This window comes from Leuciscus leuciscus (assembly GCF_965113295.1).
Source record: "Leuciscus leuciscus genome assembly, chromosome: 25".
Taxonomy (NCBI): domain Eukaryota; kingdom Metazoa; phylum Chordata; class Actinopteri; order Cypriniformes; family Leuciscidae; genus Leuciscus; species Leuciscus leuciscus.
The window spans coordinates 21,834,730-21,859,859 of record NC_138724.1 but is presented as its reverse complement, the minus strand read 5'-3'; the positions used below and the strand labels follow the sequence as shown (position 1 = coordinate 21,859,859).

At 39.3% G+C, this 25,130-nt stretch overlaps 3 protein-coding genes across 3 annotated transcripts; 2 read left to right on the top strand and 1 right to left on the bottom strand.

Moving 5' to 3' along the window:
* The first annotated feature begins 763 nt into the window (after window positions 1–763).
* On the top strand, window positions 764–11,580 carry LOC309490438 (uncharacterized protein). Its single transcript, XM_082159607.1, has 13 exons — window positions 764–847; window positions 1,553–1,692; window positions 3,216–3,351; window positions 3,463–3,646; window positions 5,920–6,084; window positions 7,140–7,227; window positions 7,510–7,634; window positions 8,552–8,613; window positions 8,678–8,744; window positions 8,915–8,999; window positions 9,197–9,272; window positions 10,671–10,739; window positions 11,370–11,580. Exons 2-13 carry the CDS (start codon window positions 1,570–1,572, stop codon window positions 11,483–11,485), a joined length of 1,296 nt encoding a protein of 431 aa, XP_082015733.1. The 5' UTR covers window positions 764–847; window positions 1,553–1,569; the 3' UTR covers window positions 11,486–11,580.
* Window positions 11,581–11,733: 153 nt separating this feature from the next.
* Window positions 11,734–13,740, bottom strand: LOC309490437 (olfactomedin-like). Its single transcript, XM_082159606.1, has 5 exons — window positions 13,661–13,740; window positions 13,381–13,539; window positions 13,046–13,258; window positions 12,752–12,884; window positions 11,734–12,600 (listed from the first exon to the last, which is right to left on the bottom strand). The coding sequence occupies exons 1-5, from the start codon at window positions 13,691–13,693 to the stop codon at window positions 11,789–11,791; spliced, it is 1,350 nt and encodes a 449-aa protein (XP_082015732.1). The 5' UTR covers window positions 13,694–13,740; the 3' UTR covers window positions 11,734–11,788.
* A 5,324-nt stretch (window positions 13,741–19,064) lies between these two features.
* LOC309490878 (olfactomedin-4-like) lies at window positions 19,065–22,380 on the top strand. The gene is made up of 5 exons (XM_082160176.1): window positions 19,065–19,202; window positions 19,382–19,504; window positions 19,649–19,867; window positions 20,456–20,609; window positions 20,686–22,380. The coding sequence occupies exons 1-5, from the start codon at window positions 19,146–19,148 to the stop codon at window positions 21,513–21,515; spliced, it is 1,383 nt and encodes a 460-aa protein (XP_082016302.1). The 5' UTR covers window positions 19,065–19,145; the 3' UTR covers window positions 21,516–22,380.
* Window positions 22,381–25,130: the final 2,750 nt, after the last annotated feature.

The following is a 25,130-nucleotide window of genomic DNA, read 5'->3' as shown; positions in this document are numbered from 1 at the left end:
CAATCGTTAGCCTATTTTTACAAAAACTGTTTCTACAGGGCCATAATGTAACATAGAAGGTAATGGAGCCCATTATACATTGTCGTGTTTCTTTAGAAATAAATAATGGACAAATGGAGTCTTTAAACGCCTCAGATGTAAAGTTATTCTCTGTCAAAGTGACGCCAAAATGAATGGGAGTCAATGGAATGCTAACGCAAGTGAAGTTCTGCTACAAGATGGCGGCACGCGGCCGGCTTCAACTTCCGGTCGATGGATTACCCGCCTGTATATAATAGGGAAGTATGCGATTTCAGATGCAGCCCGAGTTTCCTCAGTTCATTCAGACTCAAACAGCCACTCAGCCCTCCATATGAAGGCAGGAAATCAGTCAAGCACTTCAAAAAGGAGAGTCTGATCTGAGTCGGTTGATATGATTCGTTCACTTAAAAGATTTGTTTTTTTAAGAACAAACAAAATGTAACGCCTCTACTTTCTTCGGTGGAACCAGTCTATGGGTGGAACACACAAAAATAAGTGACCATTGTTTCTTTTTGTTTTTTAATACAGTGTAAGTGGTGTCTTAAGGCTGTCATTATGCCTAACACCCCTTTTGTGTTCAACGTAATAAAGAAAGTCATAGTGGCTTTGATGGTGTGTAAATTATGCCCACCAGAACCACCAAGTGGGAAAGAAACCGTCATACGTGGTCATCGTGTATTCGTAATTGGGGACTCCAAATCCCATGAGACACTGCGATTGATTTCCAGCTCCACCGTTGCTATAGTTACACTCGCTGTCCAGGCTCTAACGGCACAACGCAGCCAAGTTTGCTTAAATATCAACGTTTCTGAAGCAGATATTTGAGGTATTTAGCTTGATAATACATTTACAGATTTACATTTAAATAGGTGTTACACACCATTTGTGTTTAAACATGAATAAACAAATGGATGTATGGGTTAATTGTTACACACTCCAGTTAACATTTCCCATTGTTTTGTTTTCAACGTCTGTAACTGGTACTTAACTCTACGTCTTGAATACAAAACGTTATGGGATATCTCTATCGTTATTAGCCTGAAATAAAAATACAGTTCGTTTTGTGACAACATGCCTCAATATCTGGCCACAATAGGGGTAAGTTGTCACAAAAACGGGAACTGCTGTTTACTGAAGATTTAACGTTAAGTACACAAGTAACGTTAGGCCTACAGTTCATTTGTTTAAAATATGAAATATTCTCCACAACACATCTGTTTTTAAAGGTTTTATAGCTTATTTTAAATTAAAAAGTAAACAGTCAACCATGAACACAATTAACGTTATTAACAAAACAAAAACTGTTCCTAAAAAAACACAAACGTAAAAAGTTAAATAGTAATAGTTTAAAATATTGTTTTGGCTAAAAGTATGTAACAAAATTACTGTACAGAAGATGGACATTTATTAAATTGTGTTGTCCTCAGAAATATGTTTCAACCTGTGACAACTAGCCCCAGTCTCCCTTATAGCAGGGCAAAGTGTTATAAAGTTTCATGAATGTTTATAAAGCTGTGTCCTCTCTTTTTAGCTGGTCAGCGGTGAGCGATGGAGGGATGTGTGGTCCGTCTCCACAATGTTTGTTTCAATGGTGATTTAAGCGCTCATCCCATCATAATCAACTTCTGCCGACTCTTCCAAACCAAAGATGCTCCTGCAATTCTGCCTATGGTTGGCATACCCTTCTCTTTTATTTTAGATTAACATTCTTACTAAAGAACTATAGATATAACACTAGAAGTCCAAAATTGTATTTCCCATAAAGGTTGTCATTTATAAATAGATTCTACTGGGTGTGTAGTTAAATACCCTGTGAAAGATTAATCAATAAACATAATGTTGACTGAGATTGGAAATTTTGCTACAAGCATCTCACCAGACAATGCAAATATCATAATTTGCAGTGTTTTCTCTTGCTCTCATATCTTTTTGTTGGTGGGATCTCGAGTAATATTGTGGATTTGGAAAGGATTCTCTGTGCTTTGGTTCATCTCTAAAAACGCTGTATTATGAATGCCAGGCCAGTAGTTTTGTGATGTCATTTTGTAAAGAAACAATTCACTCCTATAGACTGAATACATAATACGCATGCGCATGACATCACCTTTTTCACAAATCTGTAGTTTACACAGAGACGATAACAGTATAGTTTTTGAAAACTTGTACTTTAACTTCCGTTTTTCAAAAGTTTGCATTTTCAGGCCCCCAAAACGGTTGTGTCATAAAAATGAATGGCCTAAACGCACACAAAGTTTTTTGTACATTGTTGTCTTGTAAACGTAGTGTACCATAAAGCTTTTTTCTAAAACCTAGTGAGCTGCCTTGCTGCGTTCTGCCTAGATAGGCTGCTGCTTTCTAAGGGACTGTCCTGAAATAAAATGAAAAACATTACTTACTTTTACTTGCTTAAATTTTGTTCAAACTTTTAACAATTTTGTCAATTGTTGCAATACGCTCTGGGACTGCCTTCTCCACAAAGGATATGTAAAATAGAATTTGGCCAAAAGAAGGCATCTTAGTAGGCAACATAATTAAGTTGCATGTATATATATATCTTTTTTTTTTCTTTTTTTTTTTTTTTTTGGAAGAGTCTTTGCGTCAAGAGTGCCTTAAAATGTTTCCTATGTAGGCAGCTCACTTGGATTTGGTACAACATAAATATGAAAAATTGCCTCATACACACCCATACACTTACACCCACCCACACACTAATTCATTTCAATCCCACTTAGCCTCTTTTATGATCTTGCTTGCTTTCCCTTTATTGATGTTTATTGATTATTGAGTGCTGTATTCCACTTCCTTTCACATATTAACTCCCTCCTTGTTTTTGAAATATTATCTGGGCTTTTATAGCTCTTACTCCACAAAATATGAAATTATAGAGCCAGCGCGATCAGGAATATAGGTCACGTTTCAGCCTCCCATCGTGTTGTCCAGGAACTCCCAGTCTTAATTGAATGTATTTTTCCCCACTGCTGCACAGCTAGAGCTTTGCAAACACTAGTGTGGGGGGTGGGCGTCATGCTGCAGTCATTCTTTTGCACTGAATTGCTGGCCGCATGACATCTTGAGTCCACTGCTCTTTTTAACATAACCTGAGGCAAATGTTTTGATTTTTTTGTGCTGTGTTGACATATACATGCATATGTTTGTGCGAGCATGTGTGCTCAGAGACTCTCTTGATGTTGCAGATAGGGAACGAGGATGTTCTTCGGGCTGTGGTGGCTCTGTTTGACACATCCTTGCCTGATGTCGGCCCCAGAGACGTCCTCGAAACAGTGCACTACCCAGGGATACGTACTATTATTTTATCACGGGACCATGCTGGTATGTAATTCACCTTGGTTGGGCAATAGAGCGTAAATTATGTTAGTGAGCATAATTCTGTATAGAATGAGTGTTGGACTTAAGCTAATTTATGCTGATTTCTCTTTGCAGATGTTTTAGAGGACTATAGTGGCAGGGCTTCCAGAAACAAGGGGACACATTTGAGCGCAGTACCCTGTAAAACAACAGACAGAGCTGAATCCAAACACAAGCTGTTCACTGAGCTATACAGCGACTCTGAAGAGAGTTCAGAGGAAACCTCAGAGGAGACGTTAGAAGTGAAGACAAGTGACAGGTAGAACTTTCCTAAAAATGAATGCTAAAGGTGCGGTCACATTTGCCGTCGTTCTGCAAATATTCGAGGGCGAAATCCAATCCAATTTGAATAGGAATCCACACGATTAGGAATTTCGTGTGAGGTTGATAGATTTCCCCAAACAGATTTCGCAACTGGTTTCCCAGCATTGACCGACAGAAAACGGCTTGATTTGAAAGTGACTTATGTGTGAGCAGTGCTTCATACATTGCTATACTATCGACAGTGGACGATTGACCTTTTTTGGCCTGCACATTTTGTGAATTTTGAATTCGTTTTAAAAAATAAAAACTGTCAGCTTTTACTCACCCTCATATTGCTTCTGACCCCTTTCTTTATTCTGTGAAACAAGCTCAAGCTGCTCTTTTACTACCCTGGTAAACCAGAGTTCTCGCGAGAGCACAAGTTGAATTTGCTCAGCGAGTTACTCTGGTGTCGAGCCATGGAGCTCATTAAATATGCCCCTCGATCTGAGCTGCACCAATCACATCGGGTTATCTGATATAGGCGGGCCAGAGGCGAGCTAAACAGATGACGACAGCGCTGTGACGTCGAAGTCATCAGTAAACATTGCAAGATGCCTATGGATAAATAGCAGTGGTTTGAAACGGCTTTGGCCGCTACAATGAACGAGTTAGACTTGGCTTTTTCCCAAATGAGGAACAGAAGACGGCGCTCGAATCGTTCCTTTGCAAGTAGGGTGTTTTTGCTGTTTTGCCGACCGGAAGAGTATAATCTACCAGTTAGCTCCGCTGGTAGCTAAGCGTATGGGGTTTATTGTTGTGATTGGTCGTAGTGTTATCCAATTGCGTGCTGTGAGATTTCCAAATGCATGCTTGGTGCCGCCCCTCGAGCTGGCTGATTTTCATTGATCGACACCAGACCATTACCGGTAATCTTTTAGATTTAGGTCTGGATTTCCAGGCTACTCTTTTACATAAATTCTTAAAAATAAAGTTTCCAAAAAGAGGTTTTAGCAGCAAAGCCATTGAAGACCAAATCACCTTTCAGTAAACAGTTCTTAAAGGGGTCATCGGATGCAAAATTCACTTTTAAATGGTGTTTGCATATAAATGTGTCTTTGCAGTGTGTGGACACAACCACCATACAATGAAAAAAATCCATTCACTCCTCTTTTTTTTTTAACTCCTTTTTAATTTTAACCTTTGCTCATGCTCCGCCCACGACCACTGACGGACTGTCCCGAATTAACAAATTTCCGCCCTCTGCCATTTGTATACTGTCAGCCAAGGCAGCCCCACGGAAGAGAGGGGTGGGGTGAGCAGTTGCTCATTATCATTTAAAGAGACATGCACCGAAATGGGTCGCTGTGAACAGAGCTGTTTTTAAGGAGGTAAAAAGGGTGTTGTTTTACACAACCATTGAGGAATTTTAACCAAAGTATGTTACAAACTTTACACGAAGACCCTATCATACCAACTTGTGGAAAATGGGCATTCGATGACCCCTTTAAAGTAACTATTATTTTCTTAGTGTGAAGAACATTTTAATAATCTGAAGCACCAGATTTTGTGAAAATGAAAGAAAATGTTCCATGGCTGTTAAAGTTTCTTAATGGAACCACAAATGCCAATAATGAGTGTACAACAAAAGTTGATGGTGATTTGAGCTGTCAAACTCCAAAACAGACTAAAAAACATCACAAAAGTTCCAAGTCTTCTGAAGCCATATTATAGTGTTGTGTGAGAAACAGACTAAAAATTAATCAATCATTCTGATTGAGAATTTAATGAGAGAGAATATGACATGATTCGGCACAAATCGTTTGCTGATTCTGTTAAAGATAATGGAATTACAACGGCTTTCCCCCATATCCTCTCTGGCAAACAGTTTGCCAAGTGTTCCTTATCAGCTCTATCCCTCCTCTTACAGGTGTAGATTTGGAAAGGAGTGAACTGGAGTGGATGTTATTTATTTATGACATTTCTCTACATTTAACATCATGACATTATTATGGTCAATAACAATGACAAATGCCACCATGCATGTATGCCGGTTAGTTTCTATGCCAACGCAACTGTGTTATACAGTTTCAATGACAATTGTATCCTATTATGGTCTCTTACTGGGACAATGTTAGTGGATAGTGTGACAGAATGGTGAAGAAAAGTTGGTTTTGTACAAAATTTCATCAGTCTCTTCTCATAGTTTCAAGTCTTCTAGCTACTGTTGTGTTAAAGAAATCCAGACCATTTTTAGTTTGTATGAGCCTGTTCTCTGTTTCCCTGTAGATGGTCTTGGGAGCTATTCTGTGAAGGCCTACAGGAGTTTGTGGACGGAGCGAGGGAAAGGAAAGAAAGTAGAGCAGTGCAAGGAAAAGACGGAAAGATCCCACCATCCGCCGTAGGAGTTGAATCTCTGATCGTGGCTGTTGCTTGCTATGAAATCAAGCAACTGTAAGCAAAGTACAACCACAGTTCCTAATTCAATCAAACATCAGTGAAAGAGCATATAATACTATTTTGTGAAATAAAACACTAATGGTTTAAAGCAAGATACTTTTCTTCTGTTATTATCTTATAACATCATCTGGCAATGCAGTAAAGCTTTGTCAATTGCATTTCATAGTCATTTTTTGCAATAAAGAGGAAGTTTCGCAGACGAAATATGGATATTACACAAAATGTAAATCAAAGTTCAGCTAAAACTCTTGTTTCTTCCATTCTACAAGGGATGTTCACACTAAACCTTATACGCATGCAAACTAGGCATGCGAAAAATTTGTTTCATAATGGAATATATATATGTTCCCAATTTAACTCTCAGGTGTGACGACATGCATAATTCTGCATGTTTAAAATTTATGACAACCCCTTAAACCCTACTCCCATTCACATACTTATTATTACAGTTGATTGATTTACAAAACTTTCTATTTTGTCTGCATTAAAAGGTAATAAAACACCTTCTGTGCAAAATCCTCTTCCACCTACAATCCACTAGTCTAAATCAAACACTGTTCAGCAGCAAGAACAAGCTCCTGACTGTCCTTCCCTCAGTCAGCATTTCAGCTCTTTATGAGTGGATACCATCCAGGATTAAAAAAAAAAAAGACTTTATTTATATCATCAAAAACTGAAAATGAAGCCTTGTCATTATGAGATCCCACTGAATGGTGTGGCTCCACCCTGAGTCTATTTCCAGTCCAGAGGGGCTGAAGAGTGGAGAAACCTGCCCTGCCTTGCTGACTGTGGGGTGTTATTACCAGTCAATGAGAGACTATGGCTTCCTCTCTCGCTCCTTTCCCTCTTCTGCACTCTGTATTTGTGCCAATGGCTTCCACATGGCCCGTGGTTTAGTTTAACCTCAAGTGTCTGCAATACACACACCCTAACTAGAATGTTGAGGCACATTGTGACAGTTAAAATGGATGTTTCTCAGAAAATCAAGCAATATGCTAATCTAATGAATATTGATTTGGAGTCTTCTGTTTCTGTCTGTGAAATTGTAGATCTACAGGAGACACTGTGCTTCAGCTTTCTCTTTTGGCTGTTAGCAAACGCTACCAGCACCTTGGGATGGGCAGCTACATCATAGAGGTAAACACATGCACAAATTGCTTCTGTTTGGACCTTGTCAAACCTCTTGTACATGTTCTGCTTTGATAGTTGTGAATAACACTGTATATCAGTGCTGCTGTGTCTTAACAAATTACTATGTGTGCAAGTTAATAAACGCTAGAAGTTTGTAATTTGCTTAGACACTGCCCTCTGCTGTTTGCATGTAGTACTGCTATTTCGTTTTTTTGTAATTACTTGCTCTCTCTAAACTTCAATTTGACCGTTATAATTCTTTTGTTTGTTTTATGGACTTTGTTTCAGCTTCTGAAGACTCAGTCTATAGTAGGACAATATGATGCACTTGTTGCTCACGTTGACAAGGGTGCAATTGGTTTCTTCAAACGTCATGAGCTCACAGACGACCTCCTCCTTAATGACAAATTCAAGTACTGATAATGCCATCCCACACTGCATGTTGTGCTATCACACAGATTCTGGAATTTAAATCTAAATTTAAAAACACACAATAAATGTCGAGGTAGTAGGTACAAAAATCATATTGCCTCCGACAGCACCCTCACAGACCACCCTTCTAATTCATTTTGCACACACACATGACTTTCTCAAAATGGCAATCATATTTACAAGCTCTAAATGCCATTTAAAAAAAAAGGCTGTTGAAGATGTCCGTCTAAGTGGGTCGTTCATGGCCAGAATAAGCTGAAAACTGGGCAATATGTCTCTATTGACAGCGGATATGAGGCAGAAGTTGCTGATTATTTTATTATTGTTTAAACAAACAGTGCCATCTTACGCCAGGTGGGTAATTAATTAATTAATCTTTATTAATAATTAGGGCTGTCAATCTAGTAAAATATTTAATTGCAATAAATCTCAAAATATTTCTGTAGTTAATGCATTTAGTTCCTTTTTATAAAAAACAATTAGGTATTCAAAATATTTATTAGGTATTTAAAAACATTAACTTATTAAGTTGCAACAATCAATTATTTTTAAACAACAATTCTTTTCTAACTTTTTTTTCTAAGTTTAAATACTAAAATTACAAAATGTTCAATCAAAATAAATTAAAGCTATATATATATATATCAACTAATAAAAAATGATATAAGCACATAACAAAATTCCTAAAACAAAAATTAAAATGATTCCTGAAAATATAAAAAATAAAGTCTCAATAAATACCATAATAGTATGTAAACAATACTGAAATAACACTGATACTACAATCAAACATAATTCAGCTGTATTTATTAAGCAATCACATAAAAAAATTTTTTTCAAAATTGGATTTAATGACACTCGATAACCTCTGAAAGTTTTGTTTTGGTATACTACACAGAGAGCTGAACGATGACTGGACCAACAGTATTCTTATGAGCTACCTGCCACCCTTTACTACAGGTGAGGTGCACACATGAACACACACTTATAACTTCATGTTTTCATTCAACACATTTCTCTTTAGACCTAGAGATGAGAAATCCTGCTTTCTCCCTGAGTTTACAAGAGTTGGAGATGGACATGAATGTGGCGTGAGTTAATCTTCACTAACTTCTGTTCTGAGTGGTTGCTATGCGCTTGCTAGGTTTGTTCTAACCCTTAATATGAGCAATAATCTTAGCAAGCACCACTAATAATAACCTAAAATTTGATCTGATTGCAACTATCTGATTGCAAGATTAGTGGTGTCTCTGTTTCTTAGAAGGTCACAGGCTCGCTGTGCATATCAGCAACAGATGGTGTGTATCACCAGGCTACTCAAAGAGGTCAAGATCTTACGCAAACAGGTGATATTACATTTCATATGATATTTGGTGGTCCTCTTACTTACTGACAGATGTCAATTCATTATAATCACAGATAGACTGTGTTTCTATGTCAAGTTCCTCATGTGTGTGTGTGTGTGTGTGTGTGTGTGTGTGTGTGTGTGTGTGTGTGTGTGTGTGTGTGTGTACATACACTTCCATGTTGAGTGGTTTTTCAGCTAGGACTACAACGTGAGGAAGTGAAACGTCTCAACTGCAAGCTAGAGCACGAAAAACGAAAGGGGCATGATTTAGGTATGTTTGTAGTACAGTTGCAAATTCATTTTACCCCAGTATTTGCCTTCCCTTTACACTAAGCAAAATGATGAAGGTTAAAATATGCTGATTCTATTCTGTGTGTGGATGGAGCTTAAACAGCATCAGTTTAAAGAATATATATTTTTTGCCTTTTATTATGATAGGACAGTATAGTATCAAGAATTTGATGTGGCAGTAGTCTATTTTACAGTAAAAACTATAATCTATCCAAAACTAGTCAACGAAATGTTGTCTTTCATATTTCGTCTGTAACATATTGTTTTTATGATATATTAGGGCACAAGTCAAGTCTCAAGAGTATTTTGGTAATACTCTTAACTCTTTCTTAACCCTTATTTTTAAACCCTATTTTTCATCTATTTCTCTAATATTATCCATTCCATTTCCCTATTACGCTTTTCTAATATTAATCAGTTATTCACCCTTAATTGTATTAAAAAAAATAAGATAGATTTTTCTATTCCTTTTTCTAATCTTAATGCTTATTTTGTTTCTTTTATAGTATTCTTTTTATTCTCTTTATTCTCTTATTATTTTATTTCTCTTTTCTACTCTTATCTTTATTGTTGTATTTTATTTGTACAAAATTTTCTTTTGTTTTATGCATCCTTATTTGTATTTACAGTTTAATTATTAATTATTATTAATTTATTATATATATGTTCTTTCAGCTATTGATGAGATGATTTTAATAAATTAGCACTGGGTCTTATTTATTTATTTACATAATTGATGTATAATAATATATCTTGTTGATCATTTTGTTTTTATTGTTTTTGTATTATTATCTCCCAATTTAATATGAGGGTGTTAAGAATAGTTTACACTGTAAAAAAAAGTTGCTGCCTTAAATTTAAGTACAAACAACTTAGCTCTACAAGTCATTTAAACTTAAATTACATTAAACTGACTTAAAAAAAAACATTAGTTGAATGTTGTATAACTTGAACAATGGCTTATTTTGATGAGGTAATGTAAAAACATAAGTTGTCATAATTTATTGATCATGTAGTTTTTTTTACAGTGTAGGGACATTTATGCTCTAAATTAATTTTGAGTGTTAGATGAGAGCAAATGTAATCTGAATTTGAAAAAGACGATGCACAATTGAAAATCCAATATCAGCCAATACTGATAAATTACAAAATATTGGTTGATAAAAATTAAAAGATTAAACTGATAAAAAGAAGAAGAAGAAGAAGAAAACATTATCAAGATAAAAAGTAACTTCTCAGGGATTTCCTGAAAAATATTTTTCTTAGATACTTGGCCTAACCATTCATTGCTTCATTCACCTGCCATGCCTTTATCGTCCAAGATACATGGTTCAAAATAATGAATGTATAATTTTACTCTTTTGTACATTTTCTGTAGAAACCAGGTTCTTGATGTACAGGCTGAAGAGTGCACAAAAACTGTTGGACAACAATGACTCAGAGTCAGGTGTGTATTTTTTTATTAAATTTTTTTCATCTAGCAGTAGTCATTCACAATTACCTAGCTGCAAACAACACATATGAACTATGATACCCTCCAATTTCAGCTGATTTGAACAGTTTCTCTAAAATGCTCATGTGCTGATATATTGGTTAGCCACAAGATCCCTGCCTGTCATATTGACTAAGCAACCATGATATCCTTTTGAAGCACCTGACCAATAACAACTTCAGACTGACATTTGCTCGCACATCCAATTATAAGAGCCGTTTGTCTTCTAGTCTGTGACTCATTATGCTGAGTTATAATGAGTCATAAAGCTCTTCTGGTTCAACATTGAGGGGTGAAGAAAAACCCTTAAAATCGATGGTGTCTATAAAAAGGAAGCAAAGAGAGGCACGATAATGAGTCCTCAACGAGTGTGAATTCGCTTCAGTCAAACCAAGTAGTAATTTAGTGAAGAAATAAGACATTTTAAGCATGACATGAAGTGGAGTATATGACAAGTGTCAGCCATTAGCTATTTTACAACAGATTCGAACTTGGCTCATCCAATAAAATGCTTTGTAAATGCTTTTCGTCTCTTAGCTAAAGTTGAGTTGTAAGGAATGACATTCTGGATTGTCTAATTTCCAGATGATCATAAACAGACTGAACAGGAGGATTCAAAACCAGGAACACAAGAGCAAGAAAGAGCACAGCCCAAAGAAGCTTTCATACAAACACCAGAGGGAGCTGGAGGCTTTCAATGAAACTGCTACTTTCTACATTAAAAATATATGAAGGAAAATGTATAGCCTACTGTTATTATAAACTTAAAATATGTTCATGTTTATTCATTATGCATTGATTTCATCAGATTTGTAGGCATGTCTGAAGGTGATGTAAGTTGCATTGTATTCATTTTAAGTTTAATACCTCATTGTAACTATCGTTTTTGAATGTCATGTTTTAAGAGTTGCTCTCTTGGTTGCCTGAAGTAAAAGAAGTAAAAGACCAGTTTTGAATTTAAAACACAACACACTTTTTATTGGATAATTGCATTTGAAATGCCTTCAGAAGAAGGTATCATATGCTAAAAGATAGGCATCATTGTACAAGTAGAGTTTCCCATCAACAGGATTGTAGTTCAGATTGGCTATTCCAGCAGAAACCTTCTCAAAAGCCAAAGAAAGAGTGTTTATCTCTTTGCCAGTGGTTGTATCAAAGGCATAAAACACCTCTTCTTGGTAAGTACTAACATAGCGTGTAGCGTACAGGACCCCGCACACCATAAACGTGCTGGTGATGGATCTTTTAAAGAGATTTGTCTTCCAGGTGTGGGTGATATTGAGCTCCAGCGGGTCTAAGCGACTCACAACAATGTTGCCGTGGTTCTCCTCGGTGGCGTATATCACCCACACGGCGTCTTGGTCAGCCTCCAGGTCGATGTCTGTCCAGTCACGGCAGCTGTAGTAGCAGAAAGGGAACTTGTTGTCGATTCCGGCACCATCCAGTTTTACACGGTTGGTTGCTTGTGTTGTAATGTTAAAGCTACAGATCTCAGCAGTGCCATAGCATTGGTAATATACAGTATTGTCGTACAGTATAGTGCCAGAGCCCTGAACAGCATTTTTGTCACTATAGGATGGTGCTATCTGTTCATCTTTGTAGTTCCTATTGGCCATGAAGTCTTCATGCGAGTTGTACACCCTGATTGTGTGCCCATCTTTGTTTCCACTCACCAGACAGTGTTCCCAATAACGTTCCTGATTGGTTAGTAGGGCATCACGGCCCCAAGCACCAGAAACATAAGATTTGCTGATGGAGTTGAGCTTGGTGACACTTGGAGAACTTATTCTGGTCATGACGCGCTGATGACAAGTGCCTGGAAGTAATTGTAGTAACACAGTTTAAGCTTTTTCTTAATTTGTTAGAACCTTTTTGGACCTTAGTAAATGAAAATGGCATTTGAAAGCAATTATTTTTCTGTATCCTATTCCTTCAGAAAAAAAAATCACAAATAGCAATGTACTTACTTCTGAAATTGTTGGGTATGGTCTTGCAAGTCTGTGCTCGGTTGTTGAGGTCACGTAACCTCTTCTTCATGGTCTCCAGGTTGAAGAAATCATCTTTGTACATCCTCTGAATATCATTGTTTGCCTTATTTAACTGAGAACAACACAGATGGTATCATTAAACTGTTGTCTCATTTACTATTATGTATTGTTTAAATAGTTCTGTCATTACCTTTAACTTGAGATTGATTTGAAACACTGATCACAAGAGAAAAGAGTTTAGAAATATGTATGTTCATGTGTTGCAATGTCTACCTCATTTAACAAGTTATGTGTCTCCTTGTTGGGGTTCTGCAAGTGTGATTCGTTAACAGATTGATGGATTTCCTCGAGTTCTTGGATTAGTTGTTGCAGGGGAAGAGCGTTGTACAGTCCGCTTGTGTGAAGGTAATTAAATGCTTTCAGACGGGCTGTGATGTTCTGAAGAGTGGCTCTCATTAACGGCAGTTCTGCATCTGTGTTACTCAACTGGAAGTCACCTCAGATAGTTAATTGATATTGCCTAAGTTCGAGATTCTTCTCAATTGTAATGAAAAACATCTAAATATCATTGCAGTGTCCATTTAGTTATAAAGAACCTTAACTGATACCTTTTCCTCAAATTCATTCAGGTTCTCCTCACAGATCTGGACCTGTTTTGTGACTTCCACAAACCGTACAGCGGGAAAAGTCCAGATGGAGCTGTTTATTTTACACAAACATGAATCGGTCTTCTGTTGACCTCGAACTCTCTGAGCCTCGACAGTCGCCTTATGTACAAATACAATCAGATGTCATACATACACAAGTTCTCTCATATTTTCTTATTTTCAGAGATGTAAGAATTGTAGAAACCTGTGAGATAATTCAAGACACAAAGAGAAAACTTACGATGACTGCGAGGAGCAGCATGTAGATGAACATGTCGACTGAATGGGCTGAAAGACTAAAGATCTGCTTTAAACCACCACTAAAACACTATGACGCAATTTTAGTTATGCCAATTTGCAGTTTTGGGGGTCTGTTGAAGGGGATGTGAAAATTGCACATATGGCTAATTTAAGAAATTCAGGAAGAAATTTAGTTGAGAAATGTGGCAAATTCTACCACAAGTTTAATTTTAGTTATGCCAATTTGCAGTTTTGGGGATCTGTTGAAGGGGATGTGAAAATTGCACATATGGCTAATTTAAGAAATTCAGGAAGAAATTTAGTTGAGAAATGTGGCAAATTCTACCACAAGTTTAATTTTAGTTATGCCAATTTGCAGTTTTGGGGATCTGTTGAAGGGGATGTGAAAATTGCACATATGGCTCATTTAAGAAATTGGGGAAATTCTACCACAAGTTGCCCCTCCAAAATATTTTATGCAAAGATCTGCAGTTTTATTATATGATGAAGGCTGAAAACGGGTTTCAGTACTGCATGATATTGAAATGACAAAAAATTACGGAAACACAATCTCTTAGTTTTTATTATAAACTTTTTTCTTATGTCAGTACAATATTACAAAAACTGTAAATAAATGTATTTTAAATGATGAAGATTTCAAGAAAAACTTTTTATTCTCATGCCAGCAAAATCTGGTATTCTGCTTACAGTCAGTATTGTTGATATTATGATTAATTTTGTGTATATACTTAATTCTTAAATTTCTTAATCAAGCAGTTTAACAAGAAAAAAGCTATTTCAAAGCTCAGTTTGAACATTATATATACTGCTAATAATAATATGTATATATACAGTGGGGAGAACAAGTATTTGATACACTGCCGATTTTGCAGGTTTTCCCACTTACAAAGCATGTAGAAGTCTGTCATTTGTATCATAGGTAAACTTCAACTGTGAGTGACGGAATCTAAAACAAAAATCCAGAAAATCACATTGTATGATTTTTAAGTAATTTGCATTTTATTGCATGACATAAGTATTTGATACATCAGAAATTTATATTTGGTACAGAAACCTTTGTTTGCAATTACAGAGATCATACGTTTCCTGTAGTTCTTGACCAGGTTTGCATACACTGTAGCAGGGATTTTGGCCCACTCCTCCATACAGACCTTCTCCAGATCCTTCAGGTTTCGGGGCTGTCGCTGGGCAATACGGACTTTCAGCTCCCTCCAAAGATTTTCTATTGGGTTCAGGTCTGGAGACTGGCTAGGCCACTCCAGGACCTTGAGATGCTTCTTACGGAGCCACTCCTTAGTTGCCCTGGCTGTGTGTTTCGGGTTGTTGTCACGCTGGAAGACCCAGCTGTGACCCATCTTCAATGCTCTTACTGAGGGAAGGAGGTTGTTGGCCAAGATCTCGCAATACATGGCCCCATCCATCCTCCCCTCAATACGGTGCAGTCGTCCTGTCCCCTTTGCCCAAAAGCATCCCAAAGAATGATGTTTCCACCTCCATGCTTCACGGTTGGGATGGTGTTCTTGGGGTTGTACTTCTTCTTCCTCCAAACACGGCGAGTGGAGTTTAGACCAAAAAGCTCTATTTCTGTCTCATCAGACCACATGACCTTCTCCTATTCCTCCTCTGGATCATCCAGATGTTCATTGGAAAACTTCAGACGGGCCTGGACATGCGCTGGCTTGAGCAGGGGGACCTTGCGTGCTCTGCAGGATTTTAATCCATGATGGCGTAGTGTGTTACTAATGGTTCTCTTACGAGAGGTCTCTCGTACTGTGTAAGTATCTTACGCTAGGGGAAAATCCCTTTTCCGCGAGATATTGAAGCCAAAAAATTATCCTTAATTTTGTATTATTGTAAAACGCGTTGCGGCAGCATACAGACATAGGCAAGACGGCTCGTGTGCCTATTGGCTGTTCTGCGGCAACTGCAGCAGCCTATCGAGCGAGGCCTAGCCTCTCGAGCGTCAGACCCAATGAGGGTGCTTCGCGCCCACTGCGTCACTTCCCGCCGAAACGGGCGTGGCTTAGGCCTATAAATACAGCTCGCAGGCAGCTGATATCTGATTTTTCATCTCTTCAGCGAAGCACACGCATCGCTGGATCCGGAGAGAAGGATCCTTCAATCGCCTTCCTGCTGCGCTATCCGCCGCCTATATCCTTTACACTCTCTGTTGTGTGTGTGTTCGCCGCCGCGACACACACTGTCTAAAAGAGCTTGCGTCTTTTTAAAGATGCCTTCCTGCGGCTCGTGCAGAGCCACACTCAGCGACGGGGACCGCCACGTTGTCTGCGTTTCCTGCCTGGGTGAGGATCATGCAGCTCTCGCACTCGCTGACGGCGGCTGCCATCACTGCGAGCTACTGCCTATGGCGACTCTGAGGACTCGCCTGGCATATTTCACTGAGACTGCACCTCCGCCCGTTGTAGTGCCGCGCCGTAAAAAGCGCCGTGCTCAACGGGTCCCGGAACCTTCCCCCGCCCGTCAAAGCTCGCCGGTTCGCCCGCCAGCTTCACCGGCTTCGTCAGTGTCTCTTCCTGACGGACAGCGGCGGCAGACGGTAAAAATAATTCCGTCGATGACGCTGATGAAAAAGCCGCGTTGGGGGAGGATGAAATTTTGAAACTATTGAGCAAAGGGGCCATAGAGCCGTTATCTCAAGCTCAGAGCGAAGGAGGGCTATACAGCAGATACTTCCTGGTACCGAAAAAAGACGGGGGTCTCAGACCCATACTAGATCTAAGGCAACTGAACAGAGTGCTTGCAAAGCGACAGTTCAGAATGCTCACGACCAGAAAAATCCTCGCGCAGATTCGCCGAGGAGATTGGTTTGTGTCAATAGATCTGAAAGACGCGTATTTTCAAATACAGATAGCGTCACGTCACAGGCGATATTTGAGATTCGCCTTCGAGGGCCAGGCATATCAGTACACAGTCCTACCGTTCGGCTTGTCCCTAGCACCCTGTACGTTTACGATGTGCATGGACGCAGCGCTCGCACCCCTCAAGCTACAGGGCATGCGAGTATTGAACTACTTGGACGATTGGCTGATTCTAGCTCAATCTCACTCGGTGCTCATAGAGCACAGGACCATTTTACTCGATCACCTGAAATTTCAGAGGATGCTAGGTCTCATGGCCTCAGCATCATCAGTTCTTCAGCTGGGCTTGCTTCGCATGCGCCCGCTACAGTTCTGGCTGAAAGCGCGAGTGCCGCGCCGAGCGTGGGCTTCCGGTCTGCTTCGTCTCAAGGTCAATCAGAAATGCATTGCAGCTCTGAAACCTTGGAAAGCAAATGACTGGTACCAATCAGGTGTAAGCCTGGGGACTTCCTCGAGTGTGAAGGTAGTGTCTACGGACGCATCCACCTCGGGATGGGGAGCGCTGCTCGAGGGCAGACCGTTCTTCGGCCAATGGTCGGAATGGGAAAAGCTTCTGCACATAAACTGCCTCGAAATGCTGGCAGTAGACAACGCGCTGACGCGTTTTTGTCCCCAAATACGAGGACACCACGTCCTGGTCCGTTCGGACAACATGTCAGGAGTGTCCTACATAAATCGCCAGGGCGGCCTCAGGTCCCGAAACCTGCACAGGCTGACAGAACGGCTCCTGGTGTGGGCTCAGCGCAACCTGCTCTCGCTGAGAGCAGCGCATGTGCCAGGGCTCCTAAACGTAGGACCGGACAGACTGTCCAGGAACAATGTTCCGACAGGCGAGTGGTCTCTACACCCACAGACAGTCCAGCTGCTGTGGAAGAAATTCGGCAGAGCGGAAGTAGACCTGTTCGCGTCTCAAGAAAACGCTCACTGTCTGGAATTTTTCTCCAAGAGCAGGGCGCCATACATGAGCTGGCTCATGTATGGCGCTGGCTCATGTATGGCCCTGCCGCCCGCTCTATGCCTTTCCTCCCGTCAGAGCGGATCAGGGAAGAAGGATGCTCAGTGCTACTCGTAGCGCCGTTCTGGAAAAACCAGCCCTGGTTTCCAGTTCTGATACAGCTAGCGAGCACTGCCCCATGGCCAGTGCCAGTGAGGAGGGACCTCCTCTCTCAGGCCAAGGGCTCGATTTGGCATCCGCGCCCAGAGCTGTGGTCCCTTCATGTTTGGGCCATCAACGGGTACCCGCTGACCTCCCAAGCGGAGTGTTAAACACGATCACGCAGGCTAGAGCTCCGTCTACGCGACGTCTCTATTCCTCGAAATGGTCAGTGTTCTCCAGCTGGTGCACAGCTCGTGGTGTGTCGCCCCCAGACTGTGGGGTGACGGAGGTTCTCTCCTTCTTACAAGAGCTGTTGGACAAGGGCAGATCCCCTTCCACGCTCAAAGTTTATGTGCCGGCCATAGCAGCGTTCTCAAAAACAACGCTTGGTCAGTCAATAGGAAGGAACGATTTAGACATCCGCTTCCTTAGAGGAGCTAAGAGACTGAATCCTCCCAGACCTCCCTCAGTCCCCGTATGGGACCTTTCTGTGGTACTGGAGGCCATGAAAGGTGACCCATTCGAGCCTTTACAGACGATTGATCTTAAACACCTGTCTTTCAAGACAGTGTTTCTTCTGGCTCTCACTTCAGTGAAGCGCATAGGGGACTTACACGCGCTCTCAGTAAGCGCGACGTGCATGGAGTTTGGGCCTAATGACTCAAGAGTTATACTCAAACCTAAGCACAGTTATGTTCCAAAATCCCTCAACACACCGTTTAGGGCGCAGGTCATTTCCCTGTCAGCCCTACCGGTCTCTGACGAGGAAGGAGATGCGAGCTTCCTTTGTCCAGTCAGGGCATTAAGAGCTTATGTGTCTCGCTCATCTGTCTTCAGACAGACGGAGCAGCTCTTCGTTTCGTTCAGTGGACGTTCCAAGGGACTAGCCGCGTCGAAACAGAGCCTGTCCAGATGGATAGTTGACGCCATTGCGCTGGCGTACACTTCCAAGGGTATGCAGTGCCCGTTGGGTGTCAGAGCGCACTCCACGAGAAGCATGGCTTCATCGTGGGCCTGGTCAAGTGGGATTGCCTTGCAAGACATATTATGGCGGCAGGCTGGGCCTCCCCGTCTACATTTATAAGGTTTTATAACCTAGAGGTTCCCGCCTTACAGGCCAGGCTGTTGTTGGTCTAAATATATCAGTACTGTCTGTTCTGATGCTATCGGTTCAGAATACTGTGTCTGCTGAGCACTACTCGATGAGCACTGCTCGCTGATCGACCGCAAAATGCTTATGGGCAAATAAATAAGACCCACAATTTTCCATCAGCTCAGGCCGTACTCCGCCCTGTCTGTATGATGTAATTTGCGTCTGAGGGACGCTGCTATATGTGGAAGAGTGCGGCTCCGCCCCTCCCTCTTCCCGGACTTTTTTCTCATGTCAGCACTGTTGACTTACTGACCAATCCTGGGTTTGTGGCTTTAAATCTCTGCTTCTGTCTTTTTATTCTCAAGGCTACAGGATCTCAATCATTCCCAACTCAAACATGAGTCAGTCAAACATGTTCATTTTGATGGTCGTCATTCCTCTAATTTTAACACAGGTAAAATTGAACTGTCCTTTTATTAACATTATTATTTTTTTTACATTGTTTCTGACACTATTTTCAAAAAAGTGTTTAGCAAATTTATTTTTATTTATTTTTTTAAGGTGTAATTTTGCTTGTATGTCGGAATAAATTTTGTTGTGTACAGTAATAACCCTGTTATTCCGTCTCCACAGTCAACGAGAGGGAAGGACTGTGTGTGTGAGCTGCAAAATTCTGATCCAGCTTTTCCTGAGAATAAACTCAAGAATGTTGAGTTTATGGCTTCAAAATGCGTAGGGAACATCACTTCAGAAAAGGTATAAAAATATAAAAACATAGTATTGTGATTTTTATGATTTGCAAATCAGTCATGTAAGTTAAAAACTAATTTTACACTTTGCCATATAATTCTATACAATCTGTTATTAAAGCAAAATTGTGTTCTCTTCGAATGTGTGCAGATGACAGAGATTGACAGGCTTGTGTTGGGTCTACAACATCGTATCTGGCAGCTTCTGGACAATGTGTCCATGCTGGAAAAAGAAGACAATGGAAATCTGTATGCAGCCGTGTCTCTACGCATTATTGAATTAGAGTTAGCGGAGATTCAAGACCTTCTGGATAAACTCAACAGGACCACCAACAATTACCAGCTGCTCAGTGGACAGACTGCAGCAGAGGTGAATTTATCTACACCACAGCTCTTTTACATTTCTATTACAATTGTAAGCAATGTGTTTATTTCTAAGTGTCAAATTAATTCCTAATCAAAATGGATAATTTTCAGCGTGTGTACAAAAAAGATCAAAATATCAAACATATTGTTTCGTAGTCATATTAGGTGTCGCAGAACATGATAATTTTCAAAATGTATAACATTAAATGTAATGTTTAAAATAATTAAATGTATATGTTTATTTAAAATAAATGTAAACATTTCATTTAAATCAAGCATTTAAATACAGTGTATTTAAATTAATTTGAAATATTTCATAAATTGTATTTATTTGATTTGATTTTTTATTCTTTTCTGCAGTGTTTTGCATTATGTACAAATTTATGTCAGACCCATAAAAAAATATGAATATTAATTAATCAAATACATCTTAAATTGATTTTTAAGTAATTTATTTATTATTTGCATTTTTCTTTTTCTTTTCTTTTTTTTTACTTTTCAGGTCCACAACTCCTCAGTACTATTTCTCTGGGACATTTCGTAAATTATGTGCATTTTGCTTATTCTTATATTTAAACCTTCATTCCTACAGCTTCAGGATATGGAGGAAACGACGGTGGAGCTGGAGAAGTTTGACCACACACTGGTGATGGTGAAAGAGCGAGAGAACCAGCGTGTTCAGAAGGACCTGGAACGGTGCAAAGATGTGCTCAATAGTACAACACCAGCTTCTACACTTTCCCCAGGCATGTATAAACTTACGTAGCCACAGCTACACCCCTGTGTTAAAGTATTAGACTTACATATTTGCTTTATTTTTAGGTCACTGTGGTCTGGGCCGCATGGTCAATGTTTCAGGACCTAGAACATATTCCCTCACTGTGTATGAAACATCCTACACTTTCGGTGCTTGGGGTCGAGATGCAAAGCCGGCTCCAGGAGACGAGAACAAGTACTGGCTCGTGGTTCTGTCAAGTAGTAACCTTTATGGCAACTTTATCCGCCAGTGCAGTAGTATGAGTGCTATTATATTCGGTATAGGACCAACAGATACCTATATATCAAGCTCCAACCCCACAACAAACACAATTCAGGGGCCAAACATGGTCATGTACAGCAATGCGCTCTATTATAACTGTTACAATACATACTCTGTCTGTCAGTTCAACTTGACGACGAGTTCTGTCAGTACTGTTGCTTTACCTAATGATGCAGGTTTCAACGACAAGTTTCCTTTCGCACACCTCGGCACAACATACACCTATACAGATATGGATTTTGCCACAGATGAATCGGGCGTCTACGTTATATACGCAACCACAAGCAACTTTGGAAATGTGATGATCAGTAAAATTGAGACTAGTAATCCTCCTGTTTTGAACCAAACATGGTCCACTTCTCTTCACAAAAGAACTGCCACAAACACCTTCATGGTGTGCGGTGTGCTTTATGCTACTCGTTACCTAGATAAAGAAACAGAAGAGATCTTTTACTCTTATGACACCAAAACCAACGAAGAGCGATACGATTTGAGAATTCACATTAAGAAGATGCAGACTAATATTCAGTTTCTAAACTATGACCCCAGAGATCATCTGCTGTATGTCTACAGTGATGCTTACGTTCTAACTTACGAGCTCATCTTTCAGTAAGTCTCCAATGAACTTGAACAATGAACTTGTAATCAATCGCTATAGAAACAAACATGGGTAACAATGGGGACAAACAAGGCAGCAAAGGAAACAAAGGCAAGTCAAGTCACCTTCATTTAAGTTAAGTAAAGTTTAGTTTATTGTCCTTTCGGAAAAAATGTTTTGCCCTTCAGTCATCACCAACACCAAATGACAAATACAGACAAACATCAAAAATACAAAAGTACCTTACAAAATACAACAGACATCAACAGCATCCCTCTCGCAACAGCAAAATCACTGCCAGATATGTAATTTATATAGCGCTTTTGACAATACAGATTGTTTAAAGCAGCTTTACAGTGATAATAGGAAATTAATGCAACAAAGATTGTTTTGGCTGTACAGCAGCTCTAGAAGAAAGTCTTAGTCTAGCTTAAGTAAGTTTTTAATTTATTAAATTTCCATTGTTAATAACTTAGGGGCCACTTACACGACACCGTTTTCAAATGAAAACAGAAAACCCTTAATGTGTTCTGGCTGTTCATTTAAACGACAACAGCGTTTTGGTGGCCAGAGAACGCAAACTTTGAAGTAGATTTCAAAGTGCAAGTTTTTGAAACGGGTTTTGAAAGCGATACCATTATCATCTCTGTGTAAACTTCAAAAACGTTAATCTGTGAAAACATTGATGGCATGTACAGTACATGCGTATTATGTGTTTAGTCTATAGGCATGCGATGATTCCACAAAGTCCACATAGTAAAAGATGTGTCATTGCAGTCAAGAGCACAAAATATTGTTGATATAGTCACAATATACCATAATCTGTGATCATCACTTACTTGTTTGTGATTGCTGTTCAATAAAGCACTGTGTTGTCACCAATCCACCTCTCTTTGTGTCTCTTAACAGAAATGGAATCCATACTGGATTTTTCAGCAGGTTTCTCAAATGGTTTGGCCATGGGACTCACATTTCCCTATGATCATTAAGCCACAACTACATTTTCATTATTTTTTATTTCTAAATGTATATATAATTAAACATATATACTTTACATTAAAATTGAAAATATTAAATAGCAGTCCCAAACAAGCTTTTGTTAATACAATAAAGTTAGTAAGTTGGTAGGAGCTACCACAGTCATTAAAAAAATATGCAAAAATAACACAAAGTGAAAATGAAGTGGCATTTTGGGGTTACAGAAACAAGTTACCATGATACATGAAACATACAGAAACTGCTCTTGATTAATAGAATGAATATAAGTAATTCATATTTTTTTAGTGAATACTTAATAATTGACAACATAACTATGACGTTGCTTGCTAGTAATTTCTGGATTTGACGGCATCAGTTTGATAAATATGAGAAAGTTCTTGAGTAAGAAACATGGGGGGAACAGAATTCGACGGCAAACAATTCAGCTGTCGGAATCCGTAGCAACAGTTTAAAGATTAATTTTTTGCCGTTGTTGCTGGTTAAACTCCATCCACACAAGGAATAAAATCAGCATCTTTTAAACCACTACATGTACCCCCCATATTTCTTACAAAATGAGGTTCTAATATTTACAAACCTGAATCCAGCTACATGGTCCCTATAACCCCGTGGGCAGTTTGCTGACTTAAAGTACAGGTGTGCTTTGGGTGATCCGAGTTCAAATCCCAACTCGTGTACCTTTTGCTGATTCCATCCTCCTCTCTCTCTCCCACTTGGCTTCTTTTCTACATACTGTCCAATTATGATAAAAGGCAAAAACGCCACAAAAAAAAAAAAAAAATCTTTAAACTGTTGCTGGTTAAGCTCCATCTACACACAAAATAGAATCAGCATCTTTTAAACCACTACATCAACACCTCTCATTATGGGGGTGGGGGAATCTTTTAAAGTAGTAGTTCACTTTAAAATGAAAATTACCCCATGATTTACTTACCCTTCAAGCCATAGGTGTATATGACTTTCAGACGAATACAATCTGAGTTATATTAAAAAATATCCTGGCTCTTCCAAGCTTGATATTGGCAGTGAATTGCTACCAACAGTTTGAAGCTCAAAAAAGTGAATCCATCCATCATAAACAAACTCCACATGGCTTCGGGGGGTTAATAAAGGCCTTCTGAAGCAAAGCGAGGAGTTTGTGTAAGAAACATATTCCTATTTAACATGTTACAAAGTAAAATTCTAGCTTCTTTAGCTCAAAATACCCCACAGATAATTTTTTTACAGCATGTTAAAATTGTCCCTTTTTGAGGGTCAGCAAAAACGCGTCCTTTCGTGTGTGTCCCTTTAAATGCAAATGAGCTACAGCTCCCAGCACAGAGGGCGGAGCTTCAACAGGGTGTCCGCGGGGTTGTAAAAAGTATTAAAAGGTAGCAAATGAAATTAGCCAAATTAAGGGCATTAAAAAGTAATAAACGTCATCTGACGAGGTATTACATTTTCGAATCCCCATCCAACTAGGCCTATGAGTGTCAATTTGTGTTAAGTGCAGGCCTTTCTTCTAAAATTCCTAAAGTTCGCGTGGATTTATTTATATGTTGCGAGTAGAGTAGACCTGAGCGATATCATGTGACGGTGTTCGTTCGCGCGCGCTGAAACAAACTGGGTACGGCTGGCTGGCTGGCTGGCTGGCAAACCTGTTCGCGAGTGAGCTTCTATTTCAGTCATTTAAGTCAAGAGACATCAGGTTTTTGCTGCATTGAAAATTTTTTGGTGGCCGCCAGAGCGTATTTTTGTCCCGCCAAAGCCTTATTTGATCGGTGAGTAGCCTAATGTAGATGACTGCTGCGCTTGTGACAGGGTGCATGTTAACTGAAAGAACCGGAAAGAACGAGCAGAGAGAGAGCCCTGGTCGCGCGCACTCTCTCCACTCTTGCTCTCTCTCCCTCACTCATATTAATCTAAATCAATTGACACGATGGTAAAAGGTCGGAAGACCGAAGTTTCACGAGGTGCATTCGGACATTTATTTCTTGAATTATCGCTGGGTGTGAATTGTGCTAAAATAGCTACAAAATACATTCCGCACATTCAGCTGACATAACCTACACTTTCATTAAACAAAAAAACCTATCCAGTGATGAAATGTTTTCTGTGTTGAGTGTTGACACGAATCTTGTGCGATGTCCTAAACTGCTGGGATAATCACACAACGCATACACGTCCACTAATGACACATCGCATAATTCGCGAACTAATGACTCCTTTGAACCGATTCACTTTAATGAATGTTTAAAACAACTGATCAAATCGGTAACGCTTTACAATATGGTTCCATTTATTAAACTCTAGTCAACTACATTAATTAACATTAACTATTAATAAACTGCACTTCTACAGCATTAATTGTTAATTTCACCATTTACTATAGTAGCCTACATTATTGAAATCAAAAGTTGTATTTGTTAACATTAGATAATGCACTGTTAAGTAACATGAACAAACAATTCATGTATTCATGTATGTAAACTACGTGGTATTTTCAGGTTATTTATATTATAATGTGTTATATTATAACATTACCAAAAAAAAATCAACAAAAAAAAATCATTCAGTTTAGACTGGAGGTGAACCTCAAAAGTGCAAAGCAAGTTATTGTTATCTGGCAGCTATTTGTATTCAATTGTACAA

Bases quoted from the DNA above. Each gene is read 5' to 3' on its own strand.
- LOC309490438 (XM_082159607.1), top strand. From the start codon at position 1,570: ATGGAGGGATGTGTGGTCCGTCTCCACAATGTTTGTTTCAATGGTGAT. The intron at 3,352-3,462 runs GTATGTAATTCA...TTCTCTTTGCAG, and splicing joins TTTATCACGGGACCATGCTG to ATGTTTTAGAGGACTATAGT. The intron at 10,740-11,369 runs GTGTGTATTTTT...TCTAATTTCCAG, and splicing joins CAACAATGACTCAGAGTCAG to ATGATCATAAACAGACTGAA.
- LOC309490437 (XM_082159606.1), bottom strand. From the start codon at position 13,693: ATGTTCATCTACATGCTGCTCCTCGCAGTCATC. The intron at 13,540-13,660 runs GTAAGTTTTCTC...TTTGTACATAAG, and splicing joins TGCTGCTCCTCGCAGTCATC to GCGACTGTCGAGGCTCAGAG. The intron at 13,259-13,380 runs GTATCAGTTAAG...GGTGACTTCCAG, and splicing joins TGAATGAATTTGAGGAAAAG to TTGAGTAACACAGATGCAGA.
- LOC309490878 (XM_082160176.1), top strand. From the start codon at position 19,146: ATGAGTCAGTCAAACATGTTCATTTTGATGGTCGTCATTCCTCTAATT. The intron at 19,203-19,381 runs GTAAAATTGAAC...CCGTCTCCACAG, and splicing joins TTCCTCTAATTTTAACACAG to TCAACGAGAGGGAAGGACTG. The intron at 20,610-20,685 runs GCATGTATAAAC...CTTTATTTTTAG, and splicing joins AGCTTCTACACTTTCCCCAG to GTCACTGTGGTCTGGGCCGC.